At 55.8% G+C, this 19,557-nt stretch overlaps 1 protein-coding gene across 1 annotated transcript; it reads left to right on the forward strand.

Annotated features, from left to right (window-relative positions):
- The first annotated feature begins 10,461 nt into the window (after positions 1-10,461).
- On the forward strand, positions 10,462-12,606 carry LRRN2 (leucine rich repeat neuronal 2). The gene has a single exon (XM_074163364.1). The coding sequence runs from the start codon at positions 10,462-10,464 to the stop codon at positions 12,604-12,606; it is 2,145 nt and encodes a 714-aa protein (XP_074019465.1).
- Positions 12,607-19,557: the final 6,951 nt, after the last annotated feature.

Here is a 19,557-nt window from a genome sequence, read left to right on the forward strand (position 1 = left end):
TCTCTGGCCTTTTTGCATCTGCCTGGCTTTGGCACTGCCGCTTGTGCTTCCTGGTCCTTTGTGGCCACCGATGCGGCTCCTTCTCTGCTTTGCACCAGCCGGGACATGGCCCAGCCACCTGTGAGATGCTCGTGGTGCTGCATGCGTGGCCCACCAATTTGGGGACCCGCCATCTGGCCCTGCCACCGCGTTCAGGGACAGGGTGGTCACCGGTGCTCAGCTGGTGTCTGTGTGTTGGTGGAGGGACCGGCTCTCTCGGCTCCTCTCTAGCCTTGGACGGCGGGTCCGTAGCGAGCTCATTAGGAAAGACCTGGAGGTGTTTTCCAGGCAGTTCAGGAGCTCGCCTGAATTATTTAAGACGCCGCTCCACAGCACGGCGGGGAGGAGGAACTGGGGGAGCTCATTACCGGGCTGGAGCTGTTTGTTTCTCGGCCATGGCATGGCAGTGCCAGGGACAGGCTGCGCCTGCGGCACGGCTCCCTGCGGCCGGGCAGTGCTTGCCAATGCCAGGCACGCCGGTTCGGGGAAAGGACCACCACTTTCTGCCTCTGACCCGGGCAGGCTGGAGCTGTGCTTTGCCAGGAAGGTTCTGGAGCAAGCTGGGGGTCACTGTGGGGCTGGAAGGTGGGAATTGAGCGCAGCAGAGGGGAAGGATGAGGGTTTCAAATGGGCTCGGGATGCTCGGGGGAATCCTGGCAGGCTGGGTGCTGCCTGGGGGTGCCGGGGTTGGGGCACGCAGCTCCCCACCTGCCGGGAACTGGGAGCTGTGTTGATCACAGATCGCATTTTCTAAAGCCTCGGGGTGATTAAGGAGGCAAATGGCATTTGAAACCCTGCGCCAGGCTCTCAGAGGCTCAGTGATGGCTTTTACAGGCTGAAGGGCTCTAAATTAGCTCTTGCCACTCAGGAAGAAGATCGTGGAGATAGCTCTGGAAACAGAGACACAGTGCAGCAGCCGTCAGAAAGGGCAAATGGCAGACGAGGGATTATTAGGGAATAAATAAAGCAGCAGAGCAAAACCAGTGATCCGGCTGCCGTCCGAGCAGAGCCTGTGGGTTCTCCTGCCCGGATGGGAAGGGTCTGGGCAGGGAAACGGCGATGGCCAGAGCTGTGAAACGGGCCCCGTGTGAAAAGCAAAATGGGCCAGGGCAGATTGCAAAAGAGATGGTGGCAGAGGGTGCGATAGGTGCCTAAAACACCAGGCATGGCAGCCCTCCTGCTTTCACCGAGGGCACCGGCACTGCCTGATCCCCCTCCCCACCTTCTCCAAACCGTTTCTGCCCGGGATGTTCTTAACTTGGACACTTGAAAGGGGACCGCGGGGGTGCAGGGTCTGGCCATGCGGATCAGAGATCAGCTCCTGCTGCAGCCCCGAGACCGTGCCAGTCGTTAGAGACGCTTCCAAAAATGCAGCGAGCTGCAGCCCAATGCGGTGTGGGTTTTGTTAAATGACACAAATTTTACAGAGTAAAGGACAATTCAGCCACGAGCTGAGACTGAAGCTCCATCTTCCCAGCCTCTTGTTTCTTCAGGCAATCCGGAGCGGAGATCAGCCAGATTTTCCAGTTGGCTTTTGCAAGACATTTACAAATGCACCAGTTAACCCCACAGCCTGGAGACCAGCCCTTGTGATTCTCCTGGATAAAATGAGATGCTCCCAGGGCTGCCCGGCCAAAAAGGGATGGATTTGAGGCTTCCCAGAGATGTGAACATGCTGCACACAGGACACGGGAGGAGAACTGCTGCCTTTCTATAATTCGATGATTCTTTAGAGCTGGGGCCACCAGCTCAGCACCCCCAAAGCCACCTTCCCAAGCAGGCAGGGCAGAGCAGATGGATTTAACTCCCGGCCCCACTAAGGAGCCCGGTTGTGGCTCTGAGTGTCACAGGTGCCATCTCAGCATCCGTCCCCACCACTCTGCACGGCCACCTGGCCCTGACGCTCCTCCACAACAAGGTCTCATGGTCCCAACTTTTGCAATCAAAGAGGATGAAGGGCAGGGAAGGGCCCTGGTGATTCGCTCCAAGCGGAATAAACCTTCAGAAAGCCTGAATGCAGGTGGGCCATGTTTTGGAGAAGCAGCTCTGCAGAGACCCCCAGCACAGCCCAGGGACCCCAGCTCCTCCCTGAGCATCTCCCCGTACCAGGTCTCTCCGCATCCCAGTGGGGTGGGATCTTGCTTATCCCCAGGCAATGAGTGTGGGACCAAAAGCAGCTCTGGGATGTCCTCAGCGCTGCGTGGGCATTTTGTGGCTGAATGGGACCAAATCCTGCAGCGCTCCAGGCTGGAGGCTGTGCCTGAAGCTGCCAGCAGCATCCCAGGGAAGCCAGAGGGACCTGTGGGAGCGTTTGGGAGGCAGGCAGAGCCACCGCAACCCTTCCAGAGCCTGAAAGCAAAAGGAGAAGAACAACAGGCTTATTTCCCAGCCCTCCTCATTAAAAAACATCCGAAGTGGAGGCAGAGAAGCATTCAGATAAGAAGCGGGGACCGCTCCTGCCCACCGGCTCCTGGCGCATCGGCGCGATAGCGAGATGCAGGCAGCCGAGCGGTTTGCTCTGCACGCTCCCGGCAGCTTTTTATCTCCCAGACAAGCAGAAATAACGCTATCGCCCTCCCTGCCAGGAGAGATGCAGGAGAAGGCCTACAAACAGCATCCCTGGGTCCCTCCGCACGCAACAAGGCTTAACCAAGGAAAGAAACCAGCAGAAAAGCTGGCAGAGCAGCAGCCCAGAGCTGCTGGGGTTGGGGGGGGTGTCTGTCCCCTGTCTCATGTTAATGATTTTCAGGGGATAACGAGCTAAAAATCACCGCTCGAGGCTGGAGCACGGCTTTGCTGCCGTGGTCCCGTGCGTGGGTTCAGAGAGCACACAAGGTGGGATGCAGGGACCGGTTTGGGGGTTCCCTGTGCCCCCCACGTTGCCCAGGTTGGTTTATTTGCTTCAGGCGGGGGCGAAGCGGCAGAAAAGCCGGGGCGGGAGCATCCTCCCATCCCTCGAACCAGACAGCAGCGACGCAGAGCTGCATAATACGCCGGAATTTAATAAAACGCCTCAAACAGACAAAGTTTTTCCTTTTGCCAGCTGCTTAATTAAATTGCCTAATGCTGTTTGCGATGGCAGCACAAACTCCTGTGTTTAAAGACCACGGTGTTGCCATGGTGCTCACCCGGCGGATGGTGCGGGGCTGTGACGGAGCATACAGATGAGGGAGGCTGCCGTGGATGCTGGGGGGAGCGGTTGCCACGTTACGGGGTAAGGGGAGGGGGGGGAGGGGGGGGGGGAAGATTTGGTGTCTTTTCTTTCTTTATTATTTATTTGTTTGTTTTCTGACCTGGCGGTAAAATCCCTGCCAGGGTTGATGTCGGGATCTTTGCTCTGAGCAGAGCAGCTGCTTTCCCACTCCAGGGCTTCGAAGATGCTTGCTCGGAGATACGAGCTCCCCGGCAGCGTCGCTGAAACATCCCAGCCCCCTTTTACCAGCCAGAGGGAGGGGATGGATTCGGCTTCCAAAGACACCCAGCTCTTGCTTTGCCATTGCCTTGCCTGCCGGGTTTGGAAGGACACAGAACTTGGGAAGCCTGAACTGGTTTTGTCACTGTCCCAGCGCGGGTCCGAGATGGGGACTGAGCCCAGAAATCCTGACCCACAGCGTGGGGGGGTTACCGTCTACACGAAGGAATTTCCCATCAGCAACAGGAGCAAATTAATGCCCAGGACACAGAGGAGCCGAGCTCAGCTGAGGCTCCACCAAGGTCCCCATTGGACCCCCTGGTGCTCCTTTCCCTGGGTGTGAAGTTTTCCTTCTCACTTTTCCTTTCCTTTCTCGCCAGTTCTGGCTGGTGGAACCACTGGGACACGCTGGAGGTCTCTGGGAAGGAAAACGAAACCTGGCCAGGGGCTTTGGGCTCTGTGGCCATGGGTGAGGTGAGGAGACCTGCCAGCCAAGGCTGGCTGACTTGGAGAAATTCTTGCTTCCTGCGACAAAAGGAAACTTTGGGTGGACGCTGGGCCATGGTGCTTGAAAAGGTTTCCTTGCTCGAGCGTCAGGTATCTCACACAGCGATTTCTGCCATTTCCTATCCCTGTATCGGCTGCAGTGAACCCAAGCTGCCTGCAGAGGCGTCCCTCCAGCTGCCTGCCTGGTTCTCACCCACCGTTCCATCCCCCTGATGGTGCAAATGGAGAAAATCCCTAGAAACCCATCAGCAGCAGGGCTTTCTCTGCTGGGATGGGGTTTGTGGGGCTCCCTCTGCTCCCGTCACATGGGGATGCTCAGCTCGGGGCTCATCCCACCTCCTGGAGCCACCTCATCGCTGCTCCATCCCTCGTAGTGCCCGACGGCACCGGCTAGTCCCGACACCAGAAAAACCTTTCGAGAGCCTGTATAATACTTGAAGGATATATTTCCTTTTCCTGTTATCCAGAGTTACGTCTCTGCATCATCCCTGCCACCATTAGCCCCGGATAATGAGTTGACCTCTGCAGCTTAACCGAGATTTAATACGTCAGTTATTGTATGTTAAACAGGGGATCATTAAAAACATTTTTTCAAGATTAACAGCTATCTAATAGATACCATTAGTATGACAGTTGGAGAAGTGGTTAATCCAGAATGCGTGCCTTTTGATGATCCCTTGGGATGGATTTGCCATGCTGTAACTGGGGTTTTAGACCTAGACTCCGGTTGGCCTGATCCTGGGCTCCGTGGTGGGGACGAGCAGCGACAGGGTGGTGTGCGAGCTCCCCGGGCAGGGCTGCCCCAGCCGCTGGTCCAGGGTAGATGGATCCATGAAGTGCCAGTGTTTGTGCTCACTTCCCAGAAGACACGAGCTACCCAGGGGGGAGGAAAGAGCTTGTTTTGCATTTGCACTAAGGCTTTTACTGCTATAAAAGCGTCATAAATAAGTCACGCTCCCCGTTGGCATCGCGATGGCAGCAGGGGCAGGGCTGGGGACCACGGAGTCCACGCGATCCCTCTTGTCTCTCCCCCCAGCCTGGATTTTGACCTATGAACAGCTGCTTCCAGCCACCAGGCACGATGTGGGTGCTCAGCGCAGCTGAAAATAGGAGGTCGCTGAAAATAGAAGGTCCCGAGGAGTTTTTATCTGGCAAGGGTGGAGGTTTGGAGGATACTGTGCCAGGACAAGGGATGGTGACAGCCCTGGAGACAGCAAGACCCCAGAGCCAGCCTCATAAATCTGGCCATTACAGCAAAGCCCTGCAGGATTTAATACAGCATCTCCTTCCAGACAGAAAAAGTGATACAGGAGTGTTTCGGATAACAGCAGGGTACCCTATTTCTACAAGTAATTGGTACAGAACCCTGTTTAATTCTTGCTGGTTTTACCACAAATAAAAATGAAGCTTTTATAAAGAGATGAAACAGGGGATATAAGATATATTAAAGATACAAACAGAGGAGATGTGACCTCAGCCTGAGGGGACAAACTTTGCTGGGTGTCACTGCAGAAAGCCCTGAGCCCAGAGCAGCCAGGGCTGAAAGCTGGGCCAGGTGATATGCCAAAAAAAAAAAAATATATCCCTTTTCTGGGGGTGAGGTGGGGCTGTGCAGCTTGGTTTGATGGTACCTGAGTGTGCAGAGAGGCTGGACCAGGCTGGACCGGCAGTGTGGGCACATCTCCGGCTACAGACCCATCCCCATCCTCCCCGTGGCACCCTCTCCCCAGGGCTGGCTGCGGATCTGAATCGCGCCATCGGAAAGAGCAAAAGGCAGCGGGGACGGGCCGGGGAGGAAGGATTTTCCCACAGCATCCGACTGCCACTTCTCATCTGCCTCCGCCGGGAGCTGGCAGGGCCGGTGACAGGGACGTGAAGGCTTAGCAGCCGCCGAAGTGCAGCGGGGCTGGAAAGCTTGGAGAGCGATGGCCGTGTCGCAGGCTGCCATGTGCCCTGCTTGCTTAAAGCCATCACCCAGAAAAGACAGGGGCTTGGCAGGAGCTCGCAGTCCCCGGGGAGACGCAGCGAGGGCTGGGGCACCTGCTACCCCTTGGGGACAGAGCTGCTCCTGCAGAGAGGGGCTGCGGGATCAGCGCGGCCCCGCTCCCAGCTTTTCCTGGCCAAGGGACCCCGGGAGATGTCGGGGTCCTCCCTGTCCCCCTCGGGGTGCAGGTGCTGTCCATCTCCCCCCCCAGCAGCCCGCTGGGGGAAGCGTGGGGCTGTTGTGGCTGCGGTAAAGGAGAGGGACGGGCAGGAGAGCCCAGGGCTCAGCTGCAGCCATTTATCTCCCGAAGCCGGGCTATTAGACAGATGACAGAGGGAGAGAGGCAGCCGGTGCAAGCACTGAGACCAAGGCTCCTTCTACTGGGTGATTTATCTCCTGGCTTCATCCAGCAAACTTGCTGATGAAAAGACTCTTCCCTTCTCTGTGCCTCATCAATTCTCATTCTCATTGCTTTTCTTTTTTTTTTTTTCTTTCCCTTTCCTTGGGCTTCTGCCTCCTGTTCATGCAGCCGCGCTCCCCAGCGCTGCACACCCCCTCTCTCCTCCGCTCCCCGTCTCGTCTCCCTCTCCAGCCTCATTCTCTGATGGTCTCTTTGTCCCAGTCTCATTCTCTGATGGTCTCTTTGTCCCTTTCCTTCTCCTTTTCACCTCTGGTTCTCCTTCTTTGTCTCCCTGTGGCGCTTTCATTCCCCCTTAGTCCTTCTCCTTCCATATTTCTCCGCTGGATCCCCCTCTCCATCCCTGAGCATGCTTGGCTGGGATGGAAATGGATTCCCTGAGCCCCCCATCAGTGACACCACAGATGATGTCGTGGGCTTGTGCCAAATTCAGGCCAGCGCCATGTGGGGCAGGGACACGGACCCCCTGCCTGGCCCTGGCACTTTGTGTCTCATTCCCTTGGGGACCCCCTCTGGATAAAATCCTTACCAAAGGCAACCAGGGCTCCAGCTTCTTTGCAATCAGGCTCACAGGTTGCTGTGGGGAAGGGGAGATGGACATCTATACCTGGGAGAAATCCTGCCTTGGAGGCAGAAGGCACAGAAATGCCTTAGGGAGATGGAGGAACTGAGTAAATTCTGGGAAACTATGGAAAAGGCAAGCAGCCTCCCCAGTGTGGGGACTGGGCTTGAATCCTGCTTGGGAAAAAAAGGAAACTGGGGGTATTTTCCATTTCCCAGTGTGCCGGGGCACTGCAGCAAATGTTTCACCCCTCCCTTGGCTCTACATTTTTGGAAAAAAACAAACTCTGAGCAGAAACGTCACCCGGCTCCCTGCTGTCACCCTCGCCGTGCTGCAGCCCACGCCGAGGAAGAGCCCAAAATAGCAGCCGGGGGCTGGTGGGGAGCTGGGCGGGGGGCATGGCCTCACCGGAGCCCAGCCTGGCTGCGGAGGGGGTCCCAGTCCCCAGCAAGACGCTCCAGCACCCCAGGTCCCCGCTCCTCCTTGCTCCCCATTCCTCTCTCTGGTTTCACCAAGGCTCCCGTTATCCCGGGCAGCATCTTCCCACCGCCTGGAAAAGCAGCGAATCAGTCTGTCTTGGAGAGGAGATGAAATCTGGGCTCCCTGGGACACACCACTTAGCCTGGCAACCTCGGCCACGTCTCCAGCCTGATCTCTCTATTTGTTAGCTTCAAACCCAGGGTGCCTCCACTTTTTCTGTCTTATTCTGTGCCCTGAGCCTGTCTGGGGGGAAAACAAGGGATTTGGGGGCTTGATCAGTGCTTTGGTGTTGCCAGGGAGTCACAGATGGATGAGGTGGGTGGGAATTTGGGGTACGTGTGTGTGTACATGAACCACAGCAAAGATGCACATGGGGAATCAACCCCATGTGAGCCCCTCAAAGACCCCCATCCCCAACCGCCTCCCGCAGTGACCCCCCAGGGAGGGGCGCAGCTCCACAGGGGGAGGATTTCGAACCCAAATGTTAAACCCATACAATTAAAACGGTGGCCATGGGAGCTGTGGGACTGCCCCAGTCCCCACCATCCATCTCTGGTGCGGCGCAATAAGAGGCTGAACGAGTTTGCGTGCTACCTGCAGGCTTCTTCGGTGCCTAATTAATAATGAGCCTGACTTCACCGGGTAACGGATAAAACACAACCAGCGGGCTCCTGCCCTCTCCTTCCCCGTCTCCTCATCGCCCATGGCTGAACTGAAGGATGGTGCAGGTCCCCGGGGTATCACCAGGCAGAGGGGGGTCATCTCCATCTCCTACCAGGACTGTCCCCCCCAGGTTCGTACCCCGCAGCAGGGACCACGCGCTGCCGATGCTCTCCCTGTTCGGTTTGCTCCATGCCATTTGAAACCACAAAGCGTGAAGTTCAGAATACAGAATTTCCAAAAAAAATGACAATTTTCTGCAAGCTCTGATCTCATTCCTCATCCAAACACCCGGACTGTTACGGCATCATCCTGTATGCGAGGCTTTCCGTGGCCATCAGTGCCACAACGCTGTCCTGTGCCGGGAAAAGTGATAAAACCTGGTTAGAGACACAAACCCCGTAGAGACATCACCCAACAGCAGAGCTGGGGAGTCTTCCCTGTAAAATGGGGTTTGAAATCAGGTACTTTTTCTGGACTCTCCTTCACAGCCTTAAGGAAATAAAAAAAAAACAAAACAAAACAAAACAAAAAAACCCCAAACCATTCCTCCGTATTATTTTTTTAAGGAGAAAAGATGCTATAATATTTTAATGGCTGGAGAGATTTATAGTCACAGAAATGTCTATGCACTTAAAAAGAAAGATGAGGGTCCACCAGAAGGATGCAGAAATCAATAGAACCTTCCTCTCCTTTAATGCTGTTTCTCCGGGAGATGGTTTAAAAGCCGATGCCCTCGCAGCAGGCAAGGAGGGAAGTGCGCGGGATCAATTCTGGCGCAAGGCTTGGATGAGTCAATGCTGAATAAACTTTGGTTGGAAGCCCTTTACGGGGAGAACAAGGGGGTGATAAAATAGAGCTGCTCGGAGAGAAACTTTCTTTTTCCCACTCTGGCTGCTTTTTAATGGTTTTTTTGTTGGTTTTTTTTTCCTGCTGTGTGAGTCTTTTAAGACGGGAGAAGCTTTGGGGCTCGGTGTGATTTGTGTCAGCGTGGGTCAGGAGAGCTGCAGCCAACCAAAAAATCAAAGGTGGAGTGATGGCTGGCTCCTCCAGACCTCACAGCTGGACCAGGAGAGGGGCAGGGAGGTACTGGGGGGCTCACTTTCATCACAACCCCGCAATGAATGCCCCACTGAGGAATCCCAACCCTTTTTCCCCAGAAAGGGTGCAAGGCAAGGGGCCGAGGACAGGGTCCAGCATGGGTGACCCTGCATGGAGGTCCAGCATGGAGGGGGTTAAGGGGCTTCTGCATTGCCCCAGGAGCTTCTAATGACCCTAATCAAGGTTTCTTGCTCCCAGAAAATTGCTACCACCCTAGGATAGTGCTTTAAAAGGAGCTGGGGGGGGTTGTTATCCTGGGAGGGAGGTTTGTACAGAGGTCTATGAGGCTGCTCTGGATGCTGCAGCTCCATCGTTCAGGGGGCTGTGCTCGCTTCTGTACTGCTCTTTCCCAAAAAACTTGCCAATTCTGCTCAGCATCAGCCCTCAGGGCCACCAGCTTCCCCCAGTACAGGCTAATTTAAGCCTTGTAGCCCAAGTTTGTCCAGAGGTAGGTGTGCTTACTGGTTTCCTAGTGTAGAAGTAAAAGGGATGAGGTGGGTCTGGGATAATCTGTCCCCGTGCAAAGCAAACTGAGCTCTGAGCTGGTGGTCCCTGGGCTGCTACAGGGCTTCTGCTAGAGACAGCAAGGAAAAGGTCTGCTTGGAGGCACGTTTCTTCCATAAACCCACCAAGAAAAAAAACGTTAGGGCTCTGCAAATAGGGCTGGGAGCTCCTGGATGTGGGGAGGAAAATGGGCAGAAAGTAGAGTCCTCAGAGCCCGGAGGAAAGTTGTCCCTGTGGAGATTTTCTCTTCCCAGCATCTGCAGCTCTGGCTCTGCTCAGGGGGAAGCCTTTGGTCCATGGGCTGCTGGTGGCCCTGGGAAGAGCATCCGTGGGCTAATTACACTCAAAACCTCTTGGGATGGGAGAGCACAGTTAATGCTATGGATATAAAACAGATTAAATGGTTGCATTGGTCTGTCTTGACCACCTGGTCAAGACCACTTGTTTTGACCACTGTGCGTGAGGCTCTGCCTCTCCAGCCTCTTTATTCTCTCGTTTGCCATATGCAGGAGGTCTCCTCTAACACAACTTCTTGTCTGGCTTCTTTCAGGAATGACCTTGAGGAGGGACCCGAAAGATGCAGCCGAGCGCAAAAATGAATCATTTGGGGAGGAAGAAAAGGGGAAGCTCTGACTGAAGGCACCAGCCCTGGTCCTGGGTGTTATGTGCTCTCACCAGCGGGGACCAGGCAGGGCAGCCGGCAGCAGGGGCTGATCGGTGCCAGGGGCTCTCATGGAGCATCTTCTCCCACGGATGCTGTCCCCACCCAGCTGTCACCCCGTGCTCTGCTCCAGATGCTCCCTGTGAGCCTTTCCTGCCTGGGAGGAAGCTGGTCCCACCGGCCGAAAATGAGACGCTTCCAAACCAGCTCGCTTCTGCTCTGCGTGGTGGCCGCCACCGCCATCCCCATCGTGCCCTGGAAGGTCAAATGCCCCCCGCAGTGCGTCTGCCAGATCAGGCCGTGGTACACCCCCCGCTCGGTGTACCGAGAGGCTGCCACGGTGGACTGCAATGACCTGTTCATCTCCGCCGTGCCCGAAGACCTGCCGGAGGGGACCCAGACCCTGCTGTTGCAAAGCAACAACATCGCCAGGCTGGAGCAGAGCGAGCTGGACTATCTCAGAAACCTCTCGGAGCTGGACCTGTCGCAGAACAGCTTCTCTGACGTCTGGGACTTTGGCCTGAAGAGCATGCCCCAGCTTCTCAGCCTGCACCTGGAGGAGAACCAGCTTTCTGAGTTGCCCGATGGCAGCTTCCCTGGGCTGGGCAACCTGCAGGAGCTCTACCTGAACCACAACCAGCTCCGCAGGATCGCTCCCCGTGCCTTCTCCGGCCTCAGCAGTCTGCTACGCCTCCACCTCAACTCCAACCTGCTGAGGATGGTCGACAGCCGCTGGTTCCAGATGCTCCCCAGCCTGGAGATCCTCATGATCGGGGGCAACAGGGTGGATGCAATCTTGGATATGAATTTCAGGCCCCTGTTGAACCTGCGGAGTTTGGTTTTAGCTGGGATGAACCTGAGGGAGATCTCAGACTATGCTCTGGAAGGGCTGCGGAGCCTGGAGAGTCTCTCTTTCTACGACAACAAGCTCGTGAACGTCCCCAAGCGGGCACTGCAGCAAGTTCCTGGCCTCAAGTTCCTGGATCTGAACAAAAACCCATTGCAGAGGGTCAAGCAAAGCGACTTCACGAACATGCTGCACCTCAAAGAGCTGGGGCTCAACAACATGGAGGAACTGGTGTCCATAGACCAGTTTGCCTTGATCAACCTCCCTGAGCTGACCAAGCTAGATGTGACCAACAACCCCAAGCTGTCCTTCATCCACCCCAACGCATTCCACCACCTTCCCCAACTGGAAACCCTCATGCTCAACAACAATGCCCTAAGTGCCTTGCATAAGCAGACGGTCAAGTCCCTGCCCAACCTGCAGGAGATCAGCATCCACAGCAACCCCATCCGCTGCGACTGCGTCATCCGCTGGGTCAACAGCACAGAAAACCACATCCGCTTCATCGAACCCCAGTCCACGCTGTGCGCCGAGCCCCCTGACCTCAAGAGGAGACACATTCGGGATGTCCCCTTCCGGGAGATGACGGACCGGTGCCTGCCTCTCATCTCCACCAAGAGCTTCCCCTCCCACTTAGAGGTGGCGGATGGTGACAATATCTCTTTGCATTGCCGAGCCCTGGCAGAACCAGACCCAGAGATCTACTGGGTCACTCCTTCAGGAGTGAAGCTGATCCCTTATGCAGAAGATGGGCAGTACAAGGTGCACCCCGAAGGGACGCTGGAGATTCATGGGATCTCGGCTCGGGAGGCTGGGCTCTACACCTGCGTGGCTCACAACCTCCTCGGGGCAGACACCAAGAGCGTCAGCGTGGTGGTCAACCACTCCTTCCCTCTCAGCGAGGACAGCCTGGAGCTGGTGGTGGCAGATGTCCAGACCTACCACATCCTGGTTGCCTGGAAGCCGCACCTCAACACCGTCTCCTCCAACCTCACCTGGTCCAGTTTCTTGCTCAGCTCCAACTTGGACATGACCAACGTGGCCCGCATCCCCATGGGGACCCACACGTACAACATCACCCGGCTCCACCAGGACACGGAGTACTGGGCTTGCCTCCACGTGGCCTTTGTAGACTTGCAGGCCAAAGTAGCTTGTGTGAACGCCAGGACTAAAGAGGCTTCCCACCGCTACTGGCTCCTGGAGGGCAGGCAGAGCCTCCTGACAGTGCTGGTCCTCTGTCTCCTGCTTCTTGCTGCCAGCCTGGTGGCTCGCTACGGCATCGGGGCAGAGCCCAGGAGGGCCAGGGAGCTGCTGCGGGGTGCCACGGCCATACGTGTGGTCTATCCCCCCCTCACCCAGCCCTGGGCTTGGGGGCAGCGCGGGGGGCAGCTCCTGACCGTGGAGGTGCAAGCAGCCCCCCTGGACTGCTGAAGGTTGATGTGGTGGGGGGGCTGACTGTGGGGTGGGGTCGTTTGGGGTGGGGAGGGAGAAACTTTTTTTTTTTTTTACCAAAAAAAGAAACCCAACAACAAAACTGAACAACAAAAAACAACAAAAAAAAAAAAATAAGGAATTTCATGGACTTGACCACGAGTTGAAGTGGTGTGGCGGATGGAGAGGAGCAGAGGTGGCCACGGGGCTTGCAGAGCCTCTTCGTGGTCCTGGCAAGGGTCTGGACCCGTGTGTAGGGTCTGGATCTGTGCATGGCTCCCAAAAGTACCCGCCGTGCAGCCGGGAGGGCTCAGAGGGGCCAGAGCCCGAGGGGGACGATGCCCCGAGCGGTCGAAGAGCCATAGAGATGATCAGCAGATCACCCCTTCCCCACCTCCCCCTGGCACCACGAGGCACCCCAGTGGTGTCTCTTCCTTCGCTGGACACTCCCTGGTTTGGAAATACAAAAAAAGGCCTTTCCCTTTGGGATACATGTTTTTTTTGTTTGTTTTCTTTCTTTTTTTGTTGTTGTTGTTTTTGTTTATTTTGAGCACTCAGATAATCAGCCACAAACCCATCCCCAGCACCTTCCCGCTGCCCTGGGGTTTGCTCGCTGCCGTCGGCTGGAGGGAAGCAGAGGGGAAAAGAGGGGACTTTGGGCAAAAGAAACGGGAATGACGATGGTGACACATCTCTTAATTGGCATCCCTGCGGGGCTGGCCGGCTTCTGCCGGCGTTGATTGGATCCTGTATCCCGCAAGCGTAATCTCAAGGCTATTTTGTAAACTTTTGTGGATAATGTTAAAAACAAAAAGAGGGGAAAATGGGAAGAAAGGGGGAGGGGAAGAAGTTCTTGCTTTACTGTTTTTGTATAAAAAAAAAAAAAAGAAGAAAAAGGAAAAAAAAAAAAAAAGGAATTCCTTTGTATACTGGTGTGCAGCTGGAGGGCTCCATGGTAGGAACCCCTTGCTTCAGATGCAGGGGGATCCTGGGGGGCCTCTGCAGGACAGTCCCTGTGTAAGAGCAGCCCCTGCACCCTGTGTGTGTGCGGGAGGTGAAGGTGGGGGGTGCGAAACCTGCTCTTCTCCGATCAGCAATTAAAATGGCAAATGAAATGGAGTGGTGGGCAGCACCAGCCCCCCTGGGGTGCTGCCAAACCAAGGGACGCAGCGAACCCAGACCAGTGAGGCTGAAGGAGCCCTTCCCCTCGATGGGCAGTGCTGCTGCAGGTGATGTTCCCCTCCCTGGTACACGTGAACAAGCCACCCCTTTGCTTGGGTCTAAACCCAACCCCTGCCTGTCAGAGGGGAGGGCTTTGGGGTCGGTTTTATCCCAATCCTAAACAAAATGTGCCTTTACCGACACACACGGCCCCTGGAGATCCCGGTGCAGCCCAGGGTGGGGGCATGGGTGCATCCAGAGCCTGGCCAGCACCTCGTTTGGGGGTCTTTCCATGGGAAAGACTAAGAAAAACCACCCCAGCCAGACCTGGGGGGCTGATGTACCCCAGGAGGTGACATCTCCCCGCACTCATGGTGTCCCCTCGGGCACAGCCGGTTGTGCCGGCGCGGTCGCTGCCTACACAGACAGGGCTTTGAAGGGACCAGAAAAACCTTGACACAGTAAAAAGCTGTTTGAACTTCTCATTCATCTTCCAGCCAAGGCGCGATGGTTCCCCGCTGGATAAGCTCCGCTCAGTCGGGCACGGGAAACGGCTCCCGCGCCTTTGCCGGGTAATTATTGTGGAGGATAATGGCTCTCCCCGGTCCCCGTTCCACACACCAGCATGTGTTCAGGACCCAGCGAGACCTCTGGGCTCCCCCTGCCCCTGAGCACAAGCTACAAGTTAAGTGCAGGCTTAAATACTTTGCTGAATTAGAATCATGATCCGCTTTGGATATTCGGCTGCGGAGCCCCGGCCCCGGCTCCGCTCAGGTGTGTGACCATCCATGTTTGCAGACTCAGGGCCCAAACCAGCCTTTTTGTACAGCGGGGGAAACTTAAATGCGAAATATATTCCTCGTGGTTCAGCTAAATTGGTGCTGGAACATGTTGGAAATAGTTGTTGAGAAATTTCCCTGGTGTAAACGCGTCCCTGATTTCATCCCGCTCGTCCCTGCGATGCACGGGCTGAGCGACGGTGGCTCCCGTCCCCTCCGCCGTCCCACTCCCTGCCAAAAATATCCCCAGTTCCCAAACAAAGTAAGGACCGAGTCCCTTAAAAGCTGTAATTTTGTAGGTGTAAGAGAAAAAGCCTCTTTGATGACGGTTCTGGTGGCTGCTGCCGCCACGCTGGGATGGGAGGTAAAGGTTCAGCTGCTGCCTGAATTGTCGGCTCTGATCTAAAAGCGATGCCTGGAAACCAGAGATTAAAATGCAAGATACGTGCAATTAATTTGATTTCCTGTGAAACCGGAGTGACCCGAGGAGCTCTATGCAGTGAGAGAGAGGCACCCACCGCCGCAGGACTCATTGCTCAGCGGGTCCCTTGCCCTGAGTGTCCCCAGGTGGGTGACACTCAGCCAGCCCAGGCTCCCCATGGGATGGGGGGTGGCCAAATCACCCCCCTAAAATGCCCCAAACCAGGAGATTTGCTGTGACCCACTCCCACCCCCTCCCTTCCTCCGAGGACATCGGCTGAGAGCCGCATACACTATTTATTGTTGTCATTATTATTAAAGCACCAACCAGCCTTTCCCGGGCATTGTGCTGGAGGAAATGCTCCATAAACTGGTCCCTGTCCCCCGTGTCCAAGCCTGGATGGGGCACATCGGGGGGGCAGAGCCTCACCAGCATCATCCAGGTGGACAAGGTCCCTTCTGCTCGAGACCCTTCCTCCTACAGAGGCCACAACCCAGTGCGCCCAAGGCAGGCAGCTGAATTAAAGCCAGTCCTTGCTGGGGGAGACCCCAAAGCCTTGTACCAGCCCCACAGCATGTTTCACCCTCCGCATCGTGCAGCTTCCAGCCCCGGCTGTCGCCTGCCGCACGGCACCGAGCCCCCCACGCAGGGGAGCGATGCTCACGCTCCTCATCGGGAGGGATGTGGCCAGAACTGAACCTCACCGGGTGAATTATAGAGGCTGCAAAGTTTTACAGGGTGCATCATCAGGACTTAGAGCTCATCCTCAGCCTAGAGGCTGGATTCTGCACCTGGGGAGGCTTTGGGAGGTACATGAGGGTTATTTTGGGGTGCCAGGCAGGGGGAAGGGGGCTTTTTAGGCACAGCAAAAGCTAATTGCATCTGAAGTTCCCTTCAAGAGGGAGCACTCCCCGGGTGCCCCGGCGGGCTCATCTGCCAGCCCGGAGAGCAAGGATGTGGCAGGAACCAGAGATGCTTCAGAAAAGGGGGAAAATAGTATCTGACCCAGGATGCTCTCGACTAGAGGGCTCTTCAATCTGCCCCCCCAAAGGCACGGCAAGAGGCAGGGCAACTTGAATTAGAAACAAGACGTCGTGGTTTTTTATCAGCAGCAGAAGTAATTAACTCCTGAAACAGCTTTACGGGTGGCAGGGGACAGCGGTCTCCACTTCCGAGCACCAAGGCAGGGATGCAGCTCTCAAAGAGATGCTCCAGTGAAGAGGTTCCCACATTCCTCAAGCCCAAGGAGACTTTCACCAACACCTGACAGCCCTCCTGGCTGAAGCCAGCCCAGCCAAGGGGTGCTGGGGGCTCAAAGGGACCGGGGGCAGGGTGAGCAGGGGTGGCCTTCATGTCCTCCCCCTCCAGCCATCAAAGTTTCTCCTCCAGCCTGTCCCATCAGGTGTCACCCCCGGGCACTAGTTTCCCCCCCGTAAACTGCTCTTCCTTAGCTGTTCGTCAGGTTTAATTTCTCCTTTGCTTTTTTTTTTTTTTTTATTACCTTCACTTTGAGGATAGCACTAAAAGTCCTCATTTCTGCCTCTTCTGCCCTCTCCCCCTCCTCCTCCTCCTCCTGCTTCTCCTCCTCTTCCTCAGTGCAAACAGCATCGTGGATCTCATATGCAACCGAGCTTCTCTCCACAAAAGCCAGCCGAGAACATTGCGTGCCAGGCTCTATTTTAAGCACCTAATAAAACTGATTTTTGGAGCGGCTCCATCACTGTGTCCTTCTTTCGCAGAGCCCTTGTACCTGCCACAGCGGAGATGCCCCGTTCTCAGCGCCCATTGCCGGGCGTCAGGGCTGCCTGCCTCTCCCTGCCTGCACCAAAGGTGCTCAGGCTGGCGTGTGACAGGCAGGTATTTATTAGTTCGTTAGGGAATTAAAGCAGGCCTCTCCTCCTCTCTCCAGCACTTCCTCCAAAAATGATTTAAATTAAAACACGCGACCTCCCTGGGAAATGTCAGCGCTGTTATCCATATGCATGATGCCGTTACAACGAAGCAGGTGCAGCTTTCAAAACCTTCTGGAAAACCGACCTGTCAATCTCCAGGGCGAGCAGCTCTCCTGCCACGTGCCTCAGCGCTTCTCCCCCTCCCTCCTTTACCGCCGCCGGGGAAACCGAGGCAGGGAAACCACTTAGTGACTTGTGGTCTTCTGTCCCTTTTCCCCCTCCAAGCACACGCTGGGGTCGGGACACAAGTGCTTCTTTGGCCTTTCCACCCAGAGGTCACCAAAGAAAGGAAGAAGAGGTGATGGCAGGAGTCAGGGAAGAGAAATGATTGCAGTTCATTTACTTCCCGTTGCCTTTTCCAGCCTTTCAGAGCTGAAGCAGCTCCTGCCCCCTGCCAGAACAGCCCGGCCCCAGTAAATGGATTCAGCTGCTTTCAAGTGGGCAATTGAGGCTAAAATCAGGCTGATGGAGAGCAGCAGGGCAGGAGAGGTGGCAGGAGGTCACTTTGGAGCTGGTTGAGGCTAGAAAAGTGCTGACCTGGCTGCAATTAGTTGCCTTCCTAGCCCCGGCTGGCTGCTCCCAGCTCTCCCCTTCCCTTTCCACCAGGCAGTGTTTTGGGAAATCCAGGTTCCTTCCTGGCACTGGCTCTTCCCATGGCCGAGCCATCTGCAGGGGATGCTGTCGTGGCTGAGGCTGTGGCTTGGATTTGCCCCACGGCGTGGGGGTCTCCGGGGGAGCGAGGACCAGGGATGCACGGCTGCAGCACCACAGGAGGCACCGGTGCTGCCAACGGACCACGGATGCTGCGGGTCCTGGTGAGAGTCGGGTTCTCGCTGCTGGCCACAGGGTCTGCTCGTGCTGCCGGTGCCAGGCAGGCTTAAATAATTAATTAAGAAACTGGTGTGCACCCGGGTGGCACTTTGGGGTGTTTGGGGTCTGACCCCACAGTGGGTGAGGGTGTGGGAGGCTGTGGCCACCCCAGGGCGAGGGGCAGAGCAACCCACTCCCATCCTGGGGTCTGCAGCCTTGGTACCCTCCCTGTCCCTGAGTCGTCCTGAAACAGGATTAAATCTTAACTGGGGGGGGGGGAGGGAGAGAATTGATTTTGGATTTGCACGTGGCTAAACGGGAAGGGAGCCGGGGCGGAGGAGGAAAGCAGGGCTCGGGCTGATGGGGAATGAATATTAATAGGGAATAACAAGCCAGAGCCCAGCCCGGTGGCGGCAGGAGCAGGCAGTGATTGGGGGACCCGGGGGGGGGCCATCGTGGGACAAGCAGGACCCCTCTCAAAGCAACTCATGGTGGGGGGGGGCTCTGCCCAGGGCTGGATGAGGCCCTGAGGAATATAATAAGGTTTTGGGGGCTCAGCTGTGGCAGCAGGACATGGGGAGACACAGAGGGGGGCAAAATCTCCCACCTCAGCAATGAGATGGAGAAAATGGTTAAAAGCAACAGCAAAAATAACCAAATATAAAGGGGGGGGGGGGGGTGGGGTTTGTCACCGTCATCTGTGTGTTGGGATCCTGTGGGAAACCTCCGGAGAGCTGGTGGTTCCTGGTGCGAATACCCAACAGCTTTGATCTTTGCCAATCCTGTCTAAATCTTGAGCGGTGTCTTGTAAATCTTTAATTACAAGAAAATTGCAACCTTAACAGTGAACACACAAACTGCGCCGATAAATATTTAAAATGGCCACAGCGACAGATCTGAGGGGATTAAGAGAAGATATATTGGAGTGACAGTTATTAAACACCAGATCCCAGCAAATGTTACCGAGCAGATAAATAATGCAGGTCCCCAACAGCTGCTGAAGGGGGGGGAAAGCGGATGATTTTGGGGGAGGAGGGGGGAGGCTGGTGATGCTGAGCCCCTGGGTCTTCCCAAAAAGCCCAGGTGGTGGTAGGGGGAGGAAAAAGGGGTAAAAGCACTTTTTCTTGGGACCTGCAGCTCCTTCCCCAGCATCACTGCATCCCTCCGGTGTCCCCACTGCCAAAGCCACCCGGGTCCGGCTTGGTCCCTCAGCCTGTCACTTTGTTCCTCTGTGTGGCCCCGTCCTCCTCCCTCACCTTTTTCTGTCAGTTTTGAGGTCACAGACTAAATTTCCGTTATTAAATTTCCAGCCAGCGTTAAAGATTCATTAGCTCGCTGAAGGTAACTAGCTAAAAAAGTTCATTATTCCTAATAGCCCGGGCTTTGCTCGCGGGGAGGGAAGATGCTCGAAGCGTGAATTGCCCCAGCAACCTTCCCAATAAAATATTGATCTTAAAAAGCAGGTTAATTATAAATATTACAGCAGAGTGATGAGAGAGGGCCTCGTTTCTGCCTGGTTTGGGGGAAGGTGCCTTCTTTTAACGTGGCCTGAGGATGGGCACGGGGTCTGCCTGGCAGATCACCGCCCTCCGTCTCGGAGTAGAGCGGTATCTGGCCCAGCATCACCGTGTCCCTGCCATGGGGCTGTCCCCACTTGTCCCCCCCGGTACCCCCAGCACCCTGGGGGGAAGCCAGAGCCCCCTCCAGAGCCATTCACCCACCCCACTGAAGCCGGGGGTTGCGGGGTGAGTCTGTGCCTGCCGGTGTGTTTTTTAAATCTAATTTACGGTGTGCTCTGCTGAACTATGATAATGAAGCACTTAAAAAC

The sequence above is a fragment of the Numenius arquata genome, chromosome 24, assembly GCF_964106895.1.
Source record: "Numenius arquata chromosome 24, bNumArq3.hap1.1, whole genome shotgun sequence".
In the NCBI taxonomy this organism is placed as follows: domain Eukaryota; kingdom Metazoa; phylum Chordata; class Aves; order Charadriiformes; family Scolopacidae; genus Numenius; species Numenius arquata.

Excerpts from the sequence above, each read along its gene's own strand:
- LRRN2 (XM_074163364.1), top strand. The coding sequence starts at position 10,462 with ATGCTCCCTGTGAGCCTTTCCTGCCTGGGAGGAAGCTGGTCCCACCGG.